The sequence below is a fragment of the Diadema antillarum genome, unplaced genomic scaffold (genome assembly GCF_040938485.1).
Source record: "Diadema antillarum isolate AM-2024a unplaced genomic scaffold, OU_Dant_1.0 seq00000581_RagTag, whole genome shotgun sequence".
NCBI classification, from domain to species: Eukaryota; Metazoa; Echinodermata; class Echinoidea; order Diadematoida; family Diadematidae; genus Diadema; species Diadema antillarum.
Genome location: NW_027271515.1, coordinates 1,376,247 through 1,393,141, shown reverse-complemented (window position 1 = coordinate 1,393,141; position 16,895 = coordinate 1,376,247). Strand labels below are relative to the sequence as shown.

The 16,895-nt window shown below is 38.2% G+C and overlaps 1 protein-coding gene across 1 annotated transcript in view; it reads left to right on the top strand.

Moving 5' to 3' along the window:
• Positions 1-11,655: 11,655 nt before the first annotated feature.
• LOC139735481 (protein VAC14 homolog) overlaps positions 11,656-16,895 on the top strand; it is a 34,649-nt gene continuing 29,409 nt past the window's right edge. Inside the window, exon 1 of the mRNA XM_071646236.1 lies at positions 11,656-11,790. Within this exon, the coding sequence (XP_071502337.1) occupies positions 11,684-11,790 (107 nt within the window). The 5' untranslated portion in view covers positions 11,656-11,683. The remainder of the gene's footprint in view (positions 11,791-16,895) is intronic.

Here is a 16,895-nt window from a genome sequence, read left to right as displayed (position 1 = left end):
ACCGGTAAGTATAACATTGTTAATGAAGTGATGGTTATAGATTTAAAAATAAAGACTGGTATACTTGTATGAGACATGTAAACAGAGTGTACCTACAAGACTCCACGCTGACTTATTTTCTTGGTAGCCCCATCGGGCCACATGTATATTGATTTGATAATAGTCCTAATACTTATGATTTAATCATCACAGTGATTAATAAAAAAGTGGGAGTTGATGTACCATGAAGTTCAATGGATAATCACATCTTGTATAAATTTTTCTACTAACTGTGCACATTCACACTTAACCTATCTGCATGATGTATTAACTGATATCTGGCTCAAGTAGCAATAAATGTACTTGAAACAGTGGTACCGAATAGCAATAGAAATTAATGCCAAGAAAAAAAAAACATAAAAATAGTTCAACCCCTTAAAAGATTAAAATGAGGGCCAAATTTTTGATGTTATATATTTGCATCCTAGAATATGATTATAATTCTTCTTGCTTTCTTTTTAAATTCAGATACCAAGTAGTGAGCAAAGGATGTTGCAGCCAAGGCTGTTGCGATGCAGTACCCCACTTTGTGAGACACCACACAAGGTGCAAAAGGACATGTAAGTTTATACTCGTAAGTTTATGTGATCTACAACTTTTTTTTAGCCCTCTTTAGCAGAAAGCTTAAGTGACATACCTTAATTGTAACATGGTATCTTATTCATCTAGCTTGCAAAAACTTCAACATTTTCAACTTTCCTCAAGAGCTAGTGGACAGAATTAAGCAACCAAACGAGGAGTTGATCATCCTTGTTTAGTTAGGAGGCAAGGACCCAAAGTTTTTCAGGTTATGGGCATGACCCCCTCCCCCCCCCCCAAAAAAAAAAAATGGCCTTTACAGGGAAATTGCATCTATTTCTTAATCAACTCATTGTGCAAATATACAGGCAATGTGGGGACTTTTTATAATCTTTGATGTACCTTCTCATAGATGTCTAATAAAGTTGTGTGCAGATTGGCCTGATTCCATGACTTGGGTTCGATAAACGTTAACTTCAACGTAACGTAATGTAACTTAAGTTCCAACATGCCAGTTGCGCCGTTCATTTTTGATAAACCTATTCTTGTTTTCTTCCATAAGAATGCCACTACATGTATTTCTACTGCTATCAGAGCTTCATCAGTTATAGTCAACTCTGTGCCAAAGTCAAATTTGTTGAGACTCAAGAAAAAGCTTTGACTTACAATGCATTCTTATATTTCAGGAGTATACCTGTATGGCAAGGATCATGGATTCATTGAGTATCGTTTGAAGACCTTGAGGAGCTATGACACCACTCATCACCTCAGGCAGAGAGAGAGAGTAGTTGCAGCTCCCACCAAGCCCCTGACCGAGCACCATTCCATCGTTAGATTAGAAGCCCAATGAGAAGAGACAGCTACCATCGGTGTATAGGTCTAAATACCCTTGCTTTTTCCTCTTTTGAGATACAGTATATGCTCCTCTGACGTTGGAACTTATATTCTTGTTGAAGAGTCAGCCTCATCAGGCTCAGCGGTAGTTTAGCATGAAGCTGTTACCAGGATGTACTGCAGCACTTCAACATTAAAAGTAGAACAGGGCTCGCCGATGAAAAGAGTTTGTTGCATAGAATGTGTGATTGTTAATGCTTTAAATTGTTGATCGTTGTATATACTAGTAACTGAAAATAGTTTTGACTTATATAGTCAAGAAAAAATCTCCTCTTCATGGCCACATGTTAATCAATACATTCATCTGTAAGGTGTTCCAAGCATATGAAAGAATGTTTGGCCACACACAGCTTGGCATTCCGCATGATACGAATCTGGCTGCGCTCGTGATTAAGCACCCCCTTCTCTCCAGGCAATTCTGACTTGCTTTAATAAAACCTTTTTATGGTCTAATATTCAAGAGAGAAAACTGTTGACAGACACTCGTATGTATTTTTTTTTTCTTTCCCTCATTTTTTTTTTTTTTTTTTTTTGGGGGGGGAATGGTACAAATAGCAGCTAAATAGTAGAATCTTCCAATGGTCATCCATGCTCTTGGGATGAAGATCATGTCTCCATGTTGTGATTAAGTTACCACATACATTTGTCACCCCTTTGATGAACAGTGATGCAGTACAATATGCATGTGCTCAAATCTATTGCATCCATCTTCTTTGGAGTAGAGGGAAAAATCTAAAAAAAAAATAAAACAAAATTGATGGGAATCATTGATCCCTAGGGTTACAGGACCCAGAGTTATTTTGTACATTTTCACCTTTATGTAATTGATGTACTGTACTTTGAAAAACTTGTGGGTAGAAGCTCAATTGGTTCAACTTCTTTTTCCACGAAACATCTGCAGCCCATCATTGATAAATCCACGGCATTAGAGTAGATGGAGCCAAATAGATTACTTCACTAATGTGCCAAGTCAAACTTATGGATAATTCTTCCCTTGACCTCATAACAAATTATTAAGATAACCTGCAACTGACAATCATATTTTGTTATAGAGTGTTAGCAGTGATGTCATAATTGCCCACCATAAGGCTGCGTTCACATAGAAGTATACTATTTGGGTATTCGGGGCTCGTTTTCGAGGGCACGCGAATAGCTTGAATCGAACGATAGGATTTCCTAACAACGGTTCACATAAGAGGGCACTATTTGAATGTACCGAATAGCATAGAATAGTGTAGCAAAGTGGGAATCGAGCTTGTTCGATTTTCCTGCAGCGTATACCGTCTCACGTTTATGAAATAATGACAATTTTGGTCTGGATTTGCCCTTTAGCAAAAATAAGCATGTAGACTAACATTCTGATGCAGTTTAGAAATTGTTAATAAGATTTGCTGGGATGTAGGAGGAAGAAATCCTCACTGCATGGGATGGCAAGTTGACGGTGAGGGTGATGGTGTACTGGGTGCCCGAATAGCGAATACCGAATACCGAATACCGTACACCGTATATTTCTATGTGAACGCAGCCTAATGAAGTCAATTGCCTAAACTGACTAGAAATCAAGACTGCATACAAAAGCTGCAGCAATGTTTACTTCAGGGAAACCTAAGGCAAAAGAACACCTTTGTTAGAGAGGCATGCATGAATGAATATTGATAGCCTTTGCTATGGAAGCCACCATTATGGTGGCCAACATGACGTCACATGAAATCACTCTATAAGAAATTCAGTTTGCATGCATTAGTTGTTGCTACATCTGGCAAAACTCGGAAGGATTACAAGTGTTCAATATTGTACAATGATGCCTTATTTAGGTGAAGAAGATCAATGATATGATACATGTGGTGTCAACTGTATTGATTGCAATTCTTTTTCCATAAATAGTAGGCCCGGTTTTTTTTGGGGGGGGCCTACAAGCCCTCCTCCCCATTGACATTCCATGCCAAATTTCATGAAGGCATGATTATTTTGGGGGGTTATTGATTGTAATCAATAACATAAATATTTTCATGCTGGACGTGTCGCTGACAAATTTCATAGAAAAGGCAATGAAAAACAAGAAGTAAGAAACAAAGAAAACATGAGTAAATAGAAAAAACAGATACTTCAGAATTTTTTGATGGCACAGTTTTTTTCTCTTTCATATGCTATGGACGCTAGAAAGAATATTTACACAAAAAACAAAAAATGTGCCTTTTTGGAACTTTAGTTATGGCAAATGGTCTGATTTCATGCTCAAATTAGCATAATTTAGCCAAGTGACTTTTTTTGTTGTTGAAAATCAACATTACCGTTTTATAGATTATGTCACAGGCAATTTGTGTGTGGATTTTGTAATGATCGCACGGTTGATGGCCAAGGTCTGGGGGGTTTCAGGGAGGCCCCCCTCTGGCTCTATCATCTACATAAATACCCCACCTAAAGCCTACTTAAAGTCAAGACCATGCTTCTCTGATCGAGTATGTTTAGGTATTTGTGCAATGTACTGGTAGAGCATCACTGTGTTACATGACAGAGGATCCAAACTTGATTAACCATGCAGTATTGAAAATTTCTGTATTTTTGTCAATTTTTCAAAGCAATCACAATTCCTGGCACATGTGTAATTGTTTTTGTATTATAATATAGATAATGGTAACTATCCTTTGCAAGTCTTTTGTAGCTTATCATTGAACATGCAATAATTATATTCACTTGTAGTCGAAAATTAAACATGTTCAGTAAGGGTACTTGTAACATTTTTCACGTTTGCACAAACTTTATGAATTTGGCATATTTTGGGGGAAATGTGTGATGCTAATATTTGAAGAGTTTGTTCGCAAAAACCGATAAGTCCATTTTTGAAGATTTTGAAGTACGGTCTCTGTCATAAAGTACAAAATAATACCTTTTGAATTATATATTGGTCACTACATATAAAGGTACATTTTTGAAGTTATCAAAAGAAGCAAACATTTTCTTATTATTCTCTGTATTTTTCTTGACCTTTAATCGCAAATATCTCCATTTGGCACATATGGACTTATCAGTTTTTGCAAACAAACTCTTCATTTGTAGAGCTTTGGGAATGACAGCTAGAATAGCATATTTACAAGGACCTTGTGATGATTATGGTGACAGTTGTTCTTAAATGATAAAAATATGTATAATTATTATTGGCCACATAATTCATGGAAAACCAGATACTCACCACATGAAGACTGTTTGTAATGGTGTACTGCTCTGTAGTTGAAGTTTAGATATTTAAAGAGGTATATTCCTTTTTTTTTAATTTCAGGTGATCCAGTGGACATCACACATTTATTTAATATAGAGAATCAGCTCATTAAAAAAAACATATCATGCATAGCATTTAGTACATTATCTTCTTATATCCCCCTCAATGCTACTTAATGAAAGAATAAATTAATAAGACAGAATGAAAAAACAGCCAATTGGATTACTAGCTTATATTTATTCAGTTTCATGTATTGATCCAGCTCGGGTAGGAATGACTTTCAAAACTGGAACACAAAGTTGGCAATGCACTGGGCTACCAGTGGTGGATCGTTGGCTTCAAAATACATGCATTAATATTAACAAATATCTATATTATGAACGTTGCTTGCTGTTTTTGTTTGTATTAGTTTGATTGGTATTCATTATTCCAGAAATGGCTCCAGACCACCTAGATTATTCCCAAATTCATCACCATTGTCACTTTTTCTTCCAGGGTTGAATAACTATTGCACTGAGTGCTGTGATAGAGATGTGTGCTCGTGTAGAGTGTAATTCCGTTTGGGATTGAAAAAAGATTGAAAAAGGAGTGAAAAAAGATTGAAAAAGGAGTGAAAAAACTCCGGAGTTAAAGAAGAGTGAAATAAATAGGAGTGAATTGAGAGTGAGAAAGGAGTGAAAAACGTCTGACAAAAGAGTGAAATACGTCAGGAGTGAATTTAGAGTGAGAAAGGAGTGAACATCCCACCAAAAACATTTCCGTCTTTTTTCACTCTCTTTTGGAGTGAAATTTCTGTTCACTCGAAATTCACTCCACTTCTAGTGATCCTTGACGTCACTACCAAGGGGAGTGAAAATCGAGTGAAAATTCACTCTTTCTTTTTTAGAGAGTACTGTCACTCGCACACACCTACACTTTTATTGTCTATACCATGCAGTAGTCAATGGTGCTGCGTGCTGTTTTTTTTTTCTTGTTTTAAAGCGCCAAGTCACTATTTTTCTTTTCTGTTTTTTTTTTCTGTAGCAAAATGTGTTTTGTGTATTAAGATTAAGAGTTTTATGAGTACATAATTGGTGTTGTATTACATTGGTATCACATATTCAGATAGGGCCTCATCCACGTCAAGCTCTGCTTATGATGACGGTCCCCTGTATTGATTTCTCCTTTGTTAATAGATACAGTATGCCTTAGTATGTTATTTTGATTCATAATTATGCCACTTCAGACTGAATGTTGTTACGCAAATGATTTTTCTTTATATTGATTTGTATGTATCTGTATCATTTTGTTTTCATTTGCAATTGTTATATTCGGAGAAAGAAAATGCAGAAATAAACCAACCAAACAAACAAACAAACAAACAAGATAGATGACATAATGATGCCAAAATTTAACTCTTTTCTTCGTGATAAATTGCCGATGTTTTCACTTAGATTTAACCTTTGTTAATGACTTATCATTCTTTTAAGGCAAAAACTATCATAGGCCTGTCACATTCGAGATAAATTGCCGATGTTTTCACTTAGATTTAGCCTTTGTTATAAGCTCATTCTTTTAAGGTGAAAACTATCATAGGCCGGTTATACCCTATAAAATCGCCACATTAACCAACAAGGAGACCATTAACAGGAATGCGTTATGATATTCTGATTTCGTTTATAAACATCAGACACCGCAGACTTAATTTTTTTACGTTGTTTCGCGTGTTCTCAAGGTTTTTATTCCCTTTTCCCTACTGAAGTTTATCTCGTGTCTAAAATTGAGCACTCTGAGTAAACTTGGGATTTCATCGAAAAATAAGTCGTCCGATTTGAACCAGTGTGAACGGTGGATCGGGGTGCGCTCTTTGATGGAGCCATGCGGTGTGCAGGGTGTGAACTCAATTCATGACGTTTGTGGAGTGGTAAGGCCCTATAACTTAAGTTCACAATATTGTTGCGCATTGTTTGTAAAACAAACAAACAAGCAAACAAATCAACGAGGTTTATGGTTACAGCTTTTATAGCCTCTTCAGTGTTATCCCATTCAGCATTGCCAGTATAACAGTATACCGCATGCACTGATGTCGTGGGTCGAGAGGGACGATTACAGTAAGGTTCGTCCTGGAAGTGAAATAAGGCTCGGTATTATAGGTTCAGACTATCCGAAACCGAAATAAGCATCGTAATTCGTTATAGTTTTGATACGCATTCTTTCCATATATTTTGATTAACGAACCTTCATTTTCGGATTATCGAACCGCTGGAATAACAAACTTTTTTTTTTCTTTCGGATTATATAACGAACCATCGCAATAGATAACGCACCCCTTTTCACTCTCTAATTAACAAACATCTGGGGATTATGTAGGCCATTTTATACGGAATAATGTGTGTTCGGAATAATGACTTTTCGGAAACAAACCTTCGGAATATCGAACCTTTGCTCATTTTTGGATTAATGAATCTTCGGAATAACGCTACAAAACAAAAATGTTCGGGTTAGCGGACGCTTATATTCATGTCGAATCAACGAACATCTCAAGTATCTGCGTGTTTCGGAATAACGAACCTTCGGAATAACGAGGCTTAGGCCCATTTCATTTTCGGATGTCTTGAAATGTTCGGAAGAACGAATGTCACCGGAGGGGGACATCCTGCGGGTTAGGAAAAAAAAAAAAAAAAAAAAAAAAAAAAAACTTGTCCAAAGGGCGCCATCTGGCAATAACCAGGCAATAACCAGTAGGACTTATAAAGTCACGTGGACCTACTCAGTATACCGTTCAAAGTCAAGAGTTGTATCCCCTATACAGTGATATCACTTGAGGATTAGCTCTGTTCATGCTCTCATTACAATCGGCAACTTGTTTGTGTACAATATCAATGGGGTTTGAGGTTTGAACCGTCTAAGGATTGGGGAATGTAGTTGCAGAACACTAACTTACATGTCAGAAAACCTTGAGGGTTATGAATAGGACAATCCGTTCTTTGAGTTATGGGTTTTTGAAGTTTTTTCATTGCCACCATTGCCGGATGAGAAGACTGGAATTTTGTGAAGCCCGTCGAATGGACAACAACGATGAAGGATAATAAATAGAGAAGGAAAATTCAATAATCATTGTGTATTTCAGAGGTGGATCCAGAGGGGTCGGACCGGGCGCGCGCCCCTCTTTATTTATTTTTTTTTCAACAAAAGAAACGAAAAGAAAATTGGGGGGGGGGGGGGCTCCCTAAATTTTGTAAAGGCGCCTCCCATGGACGGACGAGTGCTTTATGTGTTTCAGAGAGCAGGGAAAGTATGATATGCCCATGCATAATCTAAACACTGTTTGGAGGAGATTGTAAAACTTCAAAGAGATGAAGTCTTCGTATTCCTTTGACACACGACAACGTAAGTATGTTGCCGTTATATAACCGTGTTGAAATAAAATGAAAATGCAACGTTTGATAATCGAAGGTTTACATAACACAGGAAATATTCCAAAACAAGAACGGGCCTATCATACTTGTACATTAAAACAAAAAAGGTTCGTGTAAATATTCACAGTCTTCAGGCCCGTAGCCAGGATTTTTCAAGGGGGGGTGCGGTCACTAAAAAAATGGACCTTCGGTACCAATACCAATGATGACACACACACACACACACACACACACACACACACAATTATATATATATATATGTATATATATATATATTCTTTGGACGACCGAACTACAAAAGTTGTATAAGAATTTGCGCGCGAAGCGCGCCGCAAATTGTGAATTTTGACTGTTTTAATGACGTTTTAAAGTCTCGAGGAAATTTGTATTTTTGTCTGTTGCATGCAATCGCGTTACGGTATTTCATCTATATAGGAAATAGTATAAACTCATTTAGCCAGGAAGTTGCAAAGTTTAATTGTGTTCGAGACTCTGCGCGCGTAGCGCGCCGCAAAATTGAGAATAGTGATTTTCCTGGTGTTGTTTTAACTTTTATTTTTTCTATTGTATACCCGCGTTAGCAGGCCGGAAGCCAGGATTTTTAAAGGAAGGGGGATTGCGTTAATTAACAAAACGGTCCTTTGATACTGTCCCGGGAGGGGTAGCGACAATTAAAAGGTGGACACCATGCTCATACATGGACTTTCAAAATGGCCCCTAAACGAGTAATGATCATATGATTTTTTTGGGCCTTAAAAACAAGTATTCCTTAAATGTTTCCTGCACCCTAAAGAAGTACTTCATCATGATTGAACAATATACCATTTTCCCAAATTTCGGCCTTTTTGATACCCTTTGATTATATACGCTCGTACATCACACTTTCCATCTAATCCGTGAGAAAAAACGACCCCTATTACGCGTTTTCTTTAGCGAGTATGGTCACGGTGTCCACCTTTCAGTTGGAGTTTTCCATCCCATTGGATGCTGCTTGGAAGATGAAACATTCACTTTACTATACAGTATATCAGCCGTTGGTGTGCGAGTTTGTCACAAACGAAAATAAATAAGAAAATTTTTAAAACAAAATGAATTGTAAATGTGAACCATTTATATTTTGCCTCCTTGTGGTAGGATATTTCCAGCATTTCCGAACTTTCAAATAATCATTTTAGATTTAATAATATTAAAGGTAGTAGATCCGATTCGCAAACATCTCCAATATCAGTCAAATGTCATATTAACCATCATGCTAAGAAGGTTTTCTTTGTGAAATTTGGAGGTCAGTGAAATTCAAAAATTAAACATCCGTTAGCCATTGGAAGAAGTTGAGTGCAAATTCAGACCTCAGGCTTAGTGCTCAGATGTTATCCTATTTGATTTGATCTGTCTTACTGTGCACACTAAGATACATACTGGAATGGTTATTTCTTATTTATTAAAATAATTATAGTAGCATATTTGGTTACTAGCTGTCTCTAAGCATTTTCGAATTTGGGCTGCAAAGAGATCCACTACCTTTAAGTTAGAAGAGAGATAAGTAAATAATGAAACAAACAAAAAAGAATGAGTTTCTTTTGTAATACTATCTGACAAACTTTTTACTTTACCATTTTACTTCATAGCTCAGCACTTTCCATTCTCTCTCATACCCTCTTACCCATTACATTTAAATGAAATACAACTAAGAAATGAGTTTGCGTGCCTGCATAATACTCTTTGGAAATTATAAGTGAGAATGTTCTTAGGTTTTGGCTCACTTTAAAATGAGAACCAATAGAACTGTCACAACATGAGAAAATGTATAAGTAATAATCAACAGTACATTTCCGAATTTGGCCTGCAAAGAAATCCGCTACCTGTAAGTTAGAAAAGAGATTAGTAAATAATGATAAAATAAACAACAAAAAAGAATGAGTTTCTACCGCCGTATCCAGAACAGAGCCTGAAACGGTGCAGGCTCAAGAAATCGTTTGTACTAATACGTCTTGAAGTACTGTGTGATACTGTTGACTCAGACTTCTACAAAGCTGTAAGAATTTTAACCCAATCCGGCTCATTACCTGTGTTTTTTATGAAAAAGATGAATAAAGAATGTAAATTAAATAACGACGCGTCACAATGCAGTCTAACGCTCTCACAATGTTATCATACATAGGGTTTTTCCCTGACTGTTTTTACTCCGGAGCTCTTGCAATATTCAGGCTTTTGTAATACTATCTGACAAACTTTTTACTTTACCATTTTACTTCATAGCTCAGCATTCTCTCTCATACCCTCTTACCCATTACATTTAAATGAAATACAACTAAATTGAGTTTGCGTGCCTGCATAATACTCTTTGGAAATTATAAGTGAGAATGTTCTTAGGTTTTGGCTCACTTCAAAATGAGAACCAATCGAACTGTCACAACATGAGAAAATGTATAACTAATAGAGAACTGGAGTAAGACAGGCCTTTCATTTTGTTTTGTCTCTCCTGATCGTTCGTAAGAAATGCTAATTCATGACCACCTTTTCACAATTTGATTGGAGCATGCATTCATAATGGAAAATAGTTGACATAATAATCTATCCCCAGGCATTATCATGCCAACATGTACTTATATGTACATGTACCATATCTTTGTGAGACGTAGATATAAAATGTCTCAGGTTTTCGATTATAGTAATTTCGAGGAAATTTCTTTAATTTTTATCATAATAATTATATGTAAACTTGAGGCTATTAGATTTTCATCCACTTACCTCTGTTCCTGTGAAAAAATGCAAGTGTCAACCTCAATGTCATCCACGAATCGCACGTACTCGGGCGGCCAGTGGAAAAAAAAAACACCGGTCACACGCGCCAAAGGCCATGGCATGCAGTGCCAATATAATAATAGCTCGCACAAATTGATACATTTGTGTTTGTGTGCATGGGGACGATCCGATGGTTCATACAACAAAAGGGTTTCGTACAATTATTTTTAACATTGTTAAACGTACTCTTCCACATTTACGTAGCATATAATGTGTCTTTATATTTATTTGGATTGTTATCTTGAGAATTGCTAAAAACCGTTATTATGAAAAAGTGGACCTTTCAGAATTTGGGGGGGGGGTGCGTACGCACCCGACGCACCCCCCCTGGCTACGGGCCTGAGTCTTTGTTTAAAATCAAACTAAATTTGATAGATCTATGTTATGCAAAATAACATGCCTCCCTGCCGCTGCGCCACTAAACTGCAAAGTGGCAGCAGATGGCGCTATGACTGAAACGGGTACGACAACGGTCGGTGGAACTAGCTTGCGTTGCGTGTGGCGTACAGCCGGTCTGGTACAACGGTACCGTACGTACCGATACTACACATGTTATGCATATATATCATACTGCGTCTCCGTATCATCACCTAAGATCTTACAGGAAAATGCCCTAGATCTACAGTAGTACGGCAACGACACCCCTTGGGCCTTCGATCACCACAGCCAGGATTGCTGCTATAGGCTCGTATCGTCTCAGCTTGGCTTGTGAAAAACAGTCGCAGCGATAACCAAGACGATAGACGGTAGACCAGCGAGCAAGCAGCTGGAGCTTACGGTGCACTACACAGTCGGAACCAATTTAACTTTCATCATGTCGAACAACCAACCCGATTATGGACCCCTTCCGCAAACCATCGCGAGGGCTCTTAGTGACAAGATGTATGAGAAAAGAAAAGGAGCTGCACTAGAAATAGAAAGGTCAGTCGATCTGTAAAGTATTCATATTCATGGACTGATTAAGGTTGTTTTCTTCACTTAGGTCAGGCGAGCGCGAGTGGAGGTGACCTCAGGTGGCACGAGGGCGTGTACAGTCGTGTCGTCGCGGTAACTCCCCCGTACGCTGGTTGTCGCGTCCCGTTGAAGTCGCAATGCCTGTGTACCGTACGTCTCTAGCGTTACGTGTTCCTTGCGTGTCCAGCGAATTGAGTGGGCGAGACAGTGACTCGTGATCAATCAAATTTCAATGTTTTGATTGTTACTAACAACAACATTGTTATTAACAACGTTTGGCAGGTATAGAATAATCCCCTGGGGCCGTATTCTGAGGGCTTAAAGGACAAGTTCACCTTCATAAACATAAGGATTGAGAGAATGTAGCAATATTAGTAGAACACATCATTGAAAGTTTGAGGAAAATCAGACAATCCGTTCAAAAGTTATTAATTTTTGAAGTTTTTGTGCAGTAACCGCTGGATGAGAAGACTACTGCAGTGTATGAATAACTTGGATGTCACATGCGTACAACAATATAAGGAAAATATAAAGAGAATTTCACAAAATTCCATCTTTTGAAAAAAGTACACATTCCACTGACTCGTTACCGACAAATGTTATTGGTAATATTATTCCCCCTGCCTTTAGAAAGAGGCAAGTCAAGTGCTCTTTTATTATGCGAAAAAAGTGAAAATATGTTGAATTTTCTTTTACATTTTCTTTATACTGTTGTACGCATATGACTCACAAGCTGTAGTAGTCTCCTCATCCAGCGGTTCCAACACAAAGATTTTAAAAATTCATAACTTTTGCATCGATTGTCCAATTTGCCTCAAACTTTCACTGATGTGTTCTACTAATATTGTTGCATTCTCTCAATCCTTATGTTTATGAAGGTCAACTTGTCCTTTAAGTGTCTGGTTAGCACTTAATTAGCGAATCGGTATTCTGAGAGCTTAATTAAGAGGGGGTCTATAACTACCATGACAACAAGAGTTTTGGCGGGAAAGTCTTACGCGCTTGCGCGTATACAATGCGCGTACACCTCTGAGAGGACTTAACCACAGAGTTAATCACAAAAAATCGGTATTCTGAGCGTGTAATTAAGTATGAAAGTTAATGAAAAACTTAATGATACCAAAGAGTGTCATTTACTACTCCGATATCACGCATTACAGAGTTTTTTCTCGGCCACACCGATGCTTACCTTCTTCGGTAACCGAGGAGCGGTTGAGTCTTGTTGTCATGGTATCCGTAGAATTCAGAGAAAAAAAGAAATATAGGCGATCTTCAGGGAATTTTGTCATTTTATGTGAGCTCTTGGCGTGTGTAGGTGAAGGGTTGTAATCAAAGACCGCAGTGTGCGCACGGAGCTCTTGCATTGTAATTACAGGGGGTGTGTGGAGAAGCGCGCATTGAGGGCATATTTGCGCGCGTGATCATCATTTTGGCTTCTAACAACGCGTCTGATTGGATGGAATAACAATTAGATGGGAGGAACCTAAGATAATTATAGGGGACTTAATCATACCCTAATTTATATGTCCTCAGAATACCGATTTTGCCCATGATTAAGGGCCTATTAACTTCTCGACTTAATTACGAAGTTAATTACAAACTTAATTACGACCTCAGAATACCACCCCTGGCCTATGTCATGTTGCTTTTCATGTATTAACGTTATATAAATTCCAAATTCTTAATTCTTCAAAACAGTGTTACACTGCACTGTTAAGTTAGTGGAAAACTCCATTTCTGTATTTAATTCTATAAACATCACTAGAAAATAGTAGAATTTCTAGGCCCTAAAGTAAAGCCTGGCTTAGACCCTATATAGCTAGGTCATGAGGTATGCTCCAAGAGACCAACTTCAAAATGATTTAATCCAACAAGGTTCCTTTTTCTGTGGCAGGCAAGATATCAGTTCGGGAAACCCACTTACAAGGGGGGCCCCTCCTTATAAGTAACCCGTCCCCCTTATAAGTAACCCCGTCCCCCTTATAAGTAACCCCCGGGGCACCCCTTATAAGGAGTCTCCACGCTTTTTTGCAATGTAACGCGAAAATGAAAGGACTGCGGCAATTCGCTTGATTATGTCCATAAAGCTTCACAAGTTTCCTAGTTACTCACGAAATTTGAGCAAAATCGGTTTGAGGCATCATATCTAAAATCATGGATTTAAATGCGATGTCAAACGACCCATGCGAATGCTGAAATGCGAGCGATTACTGGCGTGAGTGTCGCCAGGCGCGGCGGCGCGGCAATGCTTGAGTGCAGACGTGGCGACTGAGTCAGTCGCCACGTCTGCACTCAAGCATTGCCGCGCCGCCGCGCCTGGCGACACTCACGCCAGTAATCGCTCGCATTTCAGCATTCGCATGGGTCGTTTGACATCGCATTTAAATCCATGATTTTAGATATGATGCCTCAAACCGATTTTGCTCAAATTTCGTGAGTAACTAGGAAACTTGTGAAGCTTTATGGACATAATCAAGCGAATTGCCGCAGTCCTCTCATTTTCGCGCTGCATTGCAAAAAAGCGTGGAGACTCCTTATAAGGGGTGCCCCGGGGGTTACTTATAAGGGGGACGGGGTTACTTATAAGGGGGACGGGTTACTTATAGGGAGGGGCCCCCCTTGTGAGTGGGTTTCCCGAACTGATATTGGGTCATAGACATAAAATTAAAGGTAGCAATTTGCTTGCATGCAATTGCTTCAAGCACAAGCACAAGCTTGACAAGCAAAAGATCACAAGTAAAGTTGTTGCTTAAAATTAAATGGTTATATTATATGCATAAGTATAATAACCTAGCTCTTGCTCATTCATAAAGATTTTGCTTGTCCTGCACAAGCGATTGCTTTTGATTTTAACAAAAGACTGAAAGAGATGTCATGCCTGTGCAGACACAAGAACAAATGTGGGTTTGGTAAGATGTATTTGAAAGGGTGTGTGTGTAGGAAACATTTCTTGGCATAGCAGAAGTAGTCCAGTCAATCTAGCGATTTTTAGGGGGTAACCCACCACTAATTGCAACAGTAGGAATTTTACTGCAGAGCAAGTCGTTGAGGCCTCCTGAACACCATACTAAAAGTCCCAAAAAATCCAGCGGGGCAAAATAGTAAAATTTGCATAATATGCAAATTAGCACCTGAAATGAGAAGAAATTGACAGATCTCAGCTTCCCGTTATCCAATTTTAAAGATTTAAATGTATAAACTTATATTATGTAGGTCAATGAACACGATAGATGCCTTTTCGAATTGGTCGTACAAAAATAATTTACATAAAATGCAAATTAGCGGTAACTGTAAGAGTACATTCATAACAACAGTACTCACGTTGGCATAATGCACGTTTTGCATATGGGGACGCGGGGTTGAGGGGGTAACTTTGGGCGCCTCCCAAGGCCGCTTTAAATGTGCATCACTTTTAACTATATAAGTATTGTAAAGCAATGTCTCCTGTATTGATTACATTGCATTTCTTGAAAACAAAAATACCCTTGCTGTAAGGCACGATCGAATTTTGACAGTATGTACTTTTGGAACATATATATTCGCGTTATATGATATCATATGTTTTCTATATTGCCAAGAGGATAAAGGGCATTTCGGGGGCACACGCCACAGGGTCGCCCTTCAATAAGCACCCTTTTTATTGTGTAGATCTTGTAAAGCAAATCTTCTTCTATCATATTCATGACTTTTCATTTATATAAGAGTGTATTTGCTGTATTGCTGGACCTACATTTAAAACCATTCACGCTAGAACAACTGCATTTGCGTTGCTAATATCCGTATCTTGTCATAAAGGGCGTGAGCGTAGGTGTAAATTTAGACACCTCCCCAGGGATTACCTTTGGATGTCCACCTTTTTGACAATGTAGTTATTGTAGAGCAATGTTTCCTCTACTAATTAGTTGCATTATTTGGGGGAAACAAAAGTGCCTTTGCTATACGGCACGATGGAATTTCGAAAACATGTACGTTTGGAACATATGTATATTCGCGTTATATGATATTATATGTTTTCTATATTGCCGTGAGGGTGGAGTATTTTTGGCACATCCCACAGGGTTGCCGTTTGATGCGCACCCTCTTAAGTGTATAGGTCTTGTAAAGTTAAGTTTCTTCTATCATTTTCATAACTTGTCATCGATGAAAATTGTATTTGATGTATTGCCGGAACTACTTTTACAACCATTCATGCTAGAACAACGGTATTTGCGTTGCTAATATCTGTTTTGTAATAAGGGGGCGTGAGCGTAGATGTGAATTTGGACACTTCCCAAGGGATTACTTTTGAATGTTCACCCTTTTGACAATATAGTTATTGTAGAGCAATGTCTCCTCTATTAATTAGTTGCATTTCTTGGAAACAAAGGTGCCTTTGCTATTCAGCACGATGGAATTTTGAAAACATGTACGTTTGGAACATATATATATTCGCGTTGTATGATATTATATGTTTTCTAAGTTGCCGTGAGGGTTGAATATTTTTGGCACATCCCACAGGGTTACCATTTAATGTGCATCCTCTTCACTGTATAGATCTGGTAAGGTTAAGCCTCTTCTATCATTTCCATGACTTTCCATTGATAAATAGTGTATTCGCTGTATTGCCGGGACTACTTTTAAAACCATCCACGCTAGAACAACGGTGTTTGCGTTGCTAATATCTGTGTTTTGTCTTAAGGGTGCGTGAGCGTAGGTGTAATTTTGGACCATTCCCAAGGGATTGTCCTTTAATGTTCACCCTTTTGAGAATATGGATATCGTTAAGGGATGTCTCCTCTATTAACTACAATGTATTTTTGAAAACAAAAGTGCCCATGCTGCATGGCATGATCGAAGTTTGAAACATGTACGTTTGGAACATATAGTATATTCGCGTTAATGATATTCAATGTTTTCTATATTGCCGTGAGGGTGGGGTATACTTTGGGGCACATCCCACAGGATTGGAATTTAATGTGCATCCTCTCACTGAATAGATATTGTGAAGCAATGCTTCTTCTATTATTTCCACGACATTCATCGATATAAAAGTGTGTAGTTGTATTGCCGGAACTACTTCTAAAACCATGTAC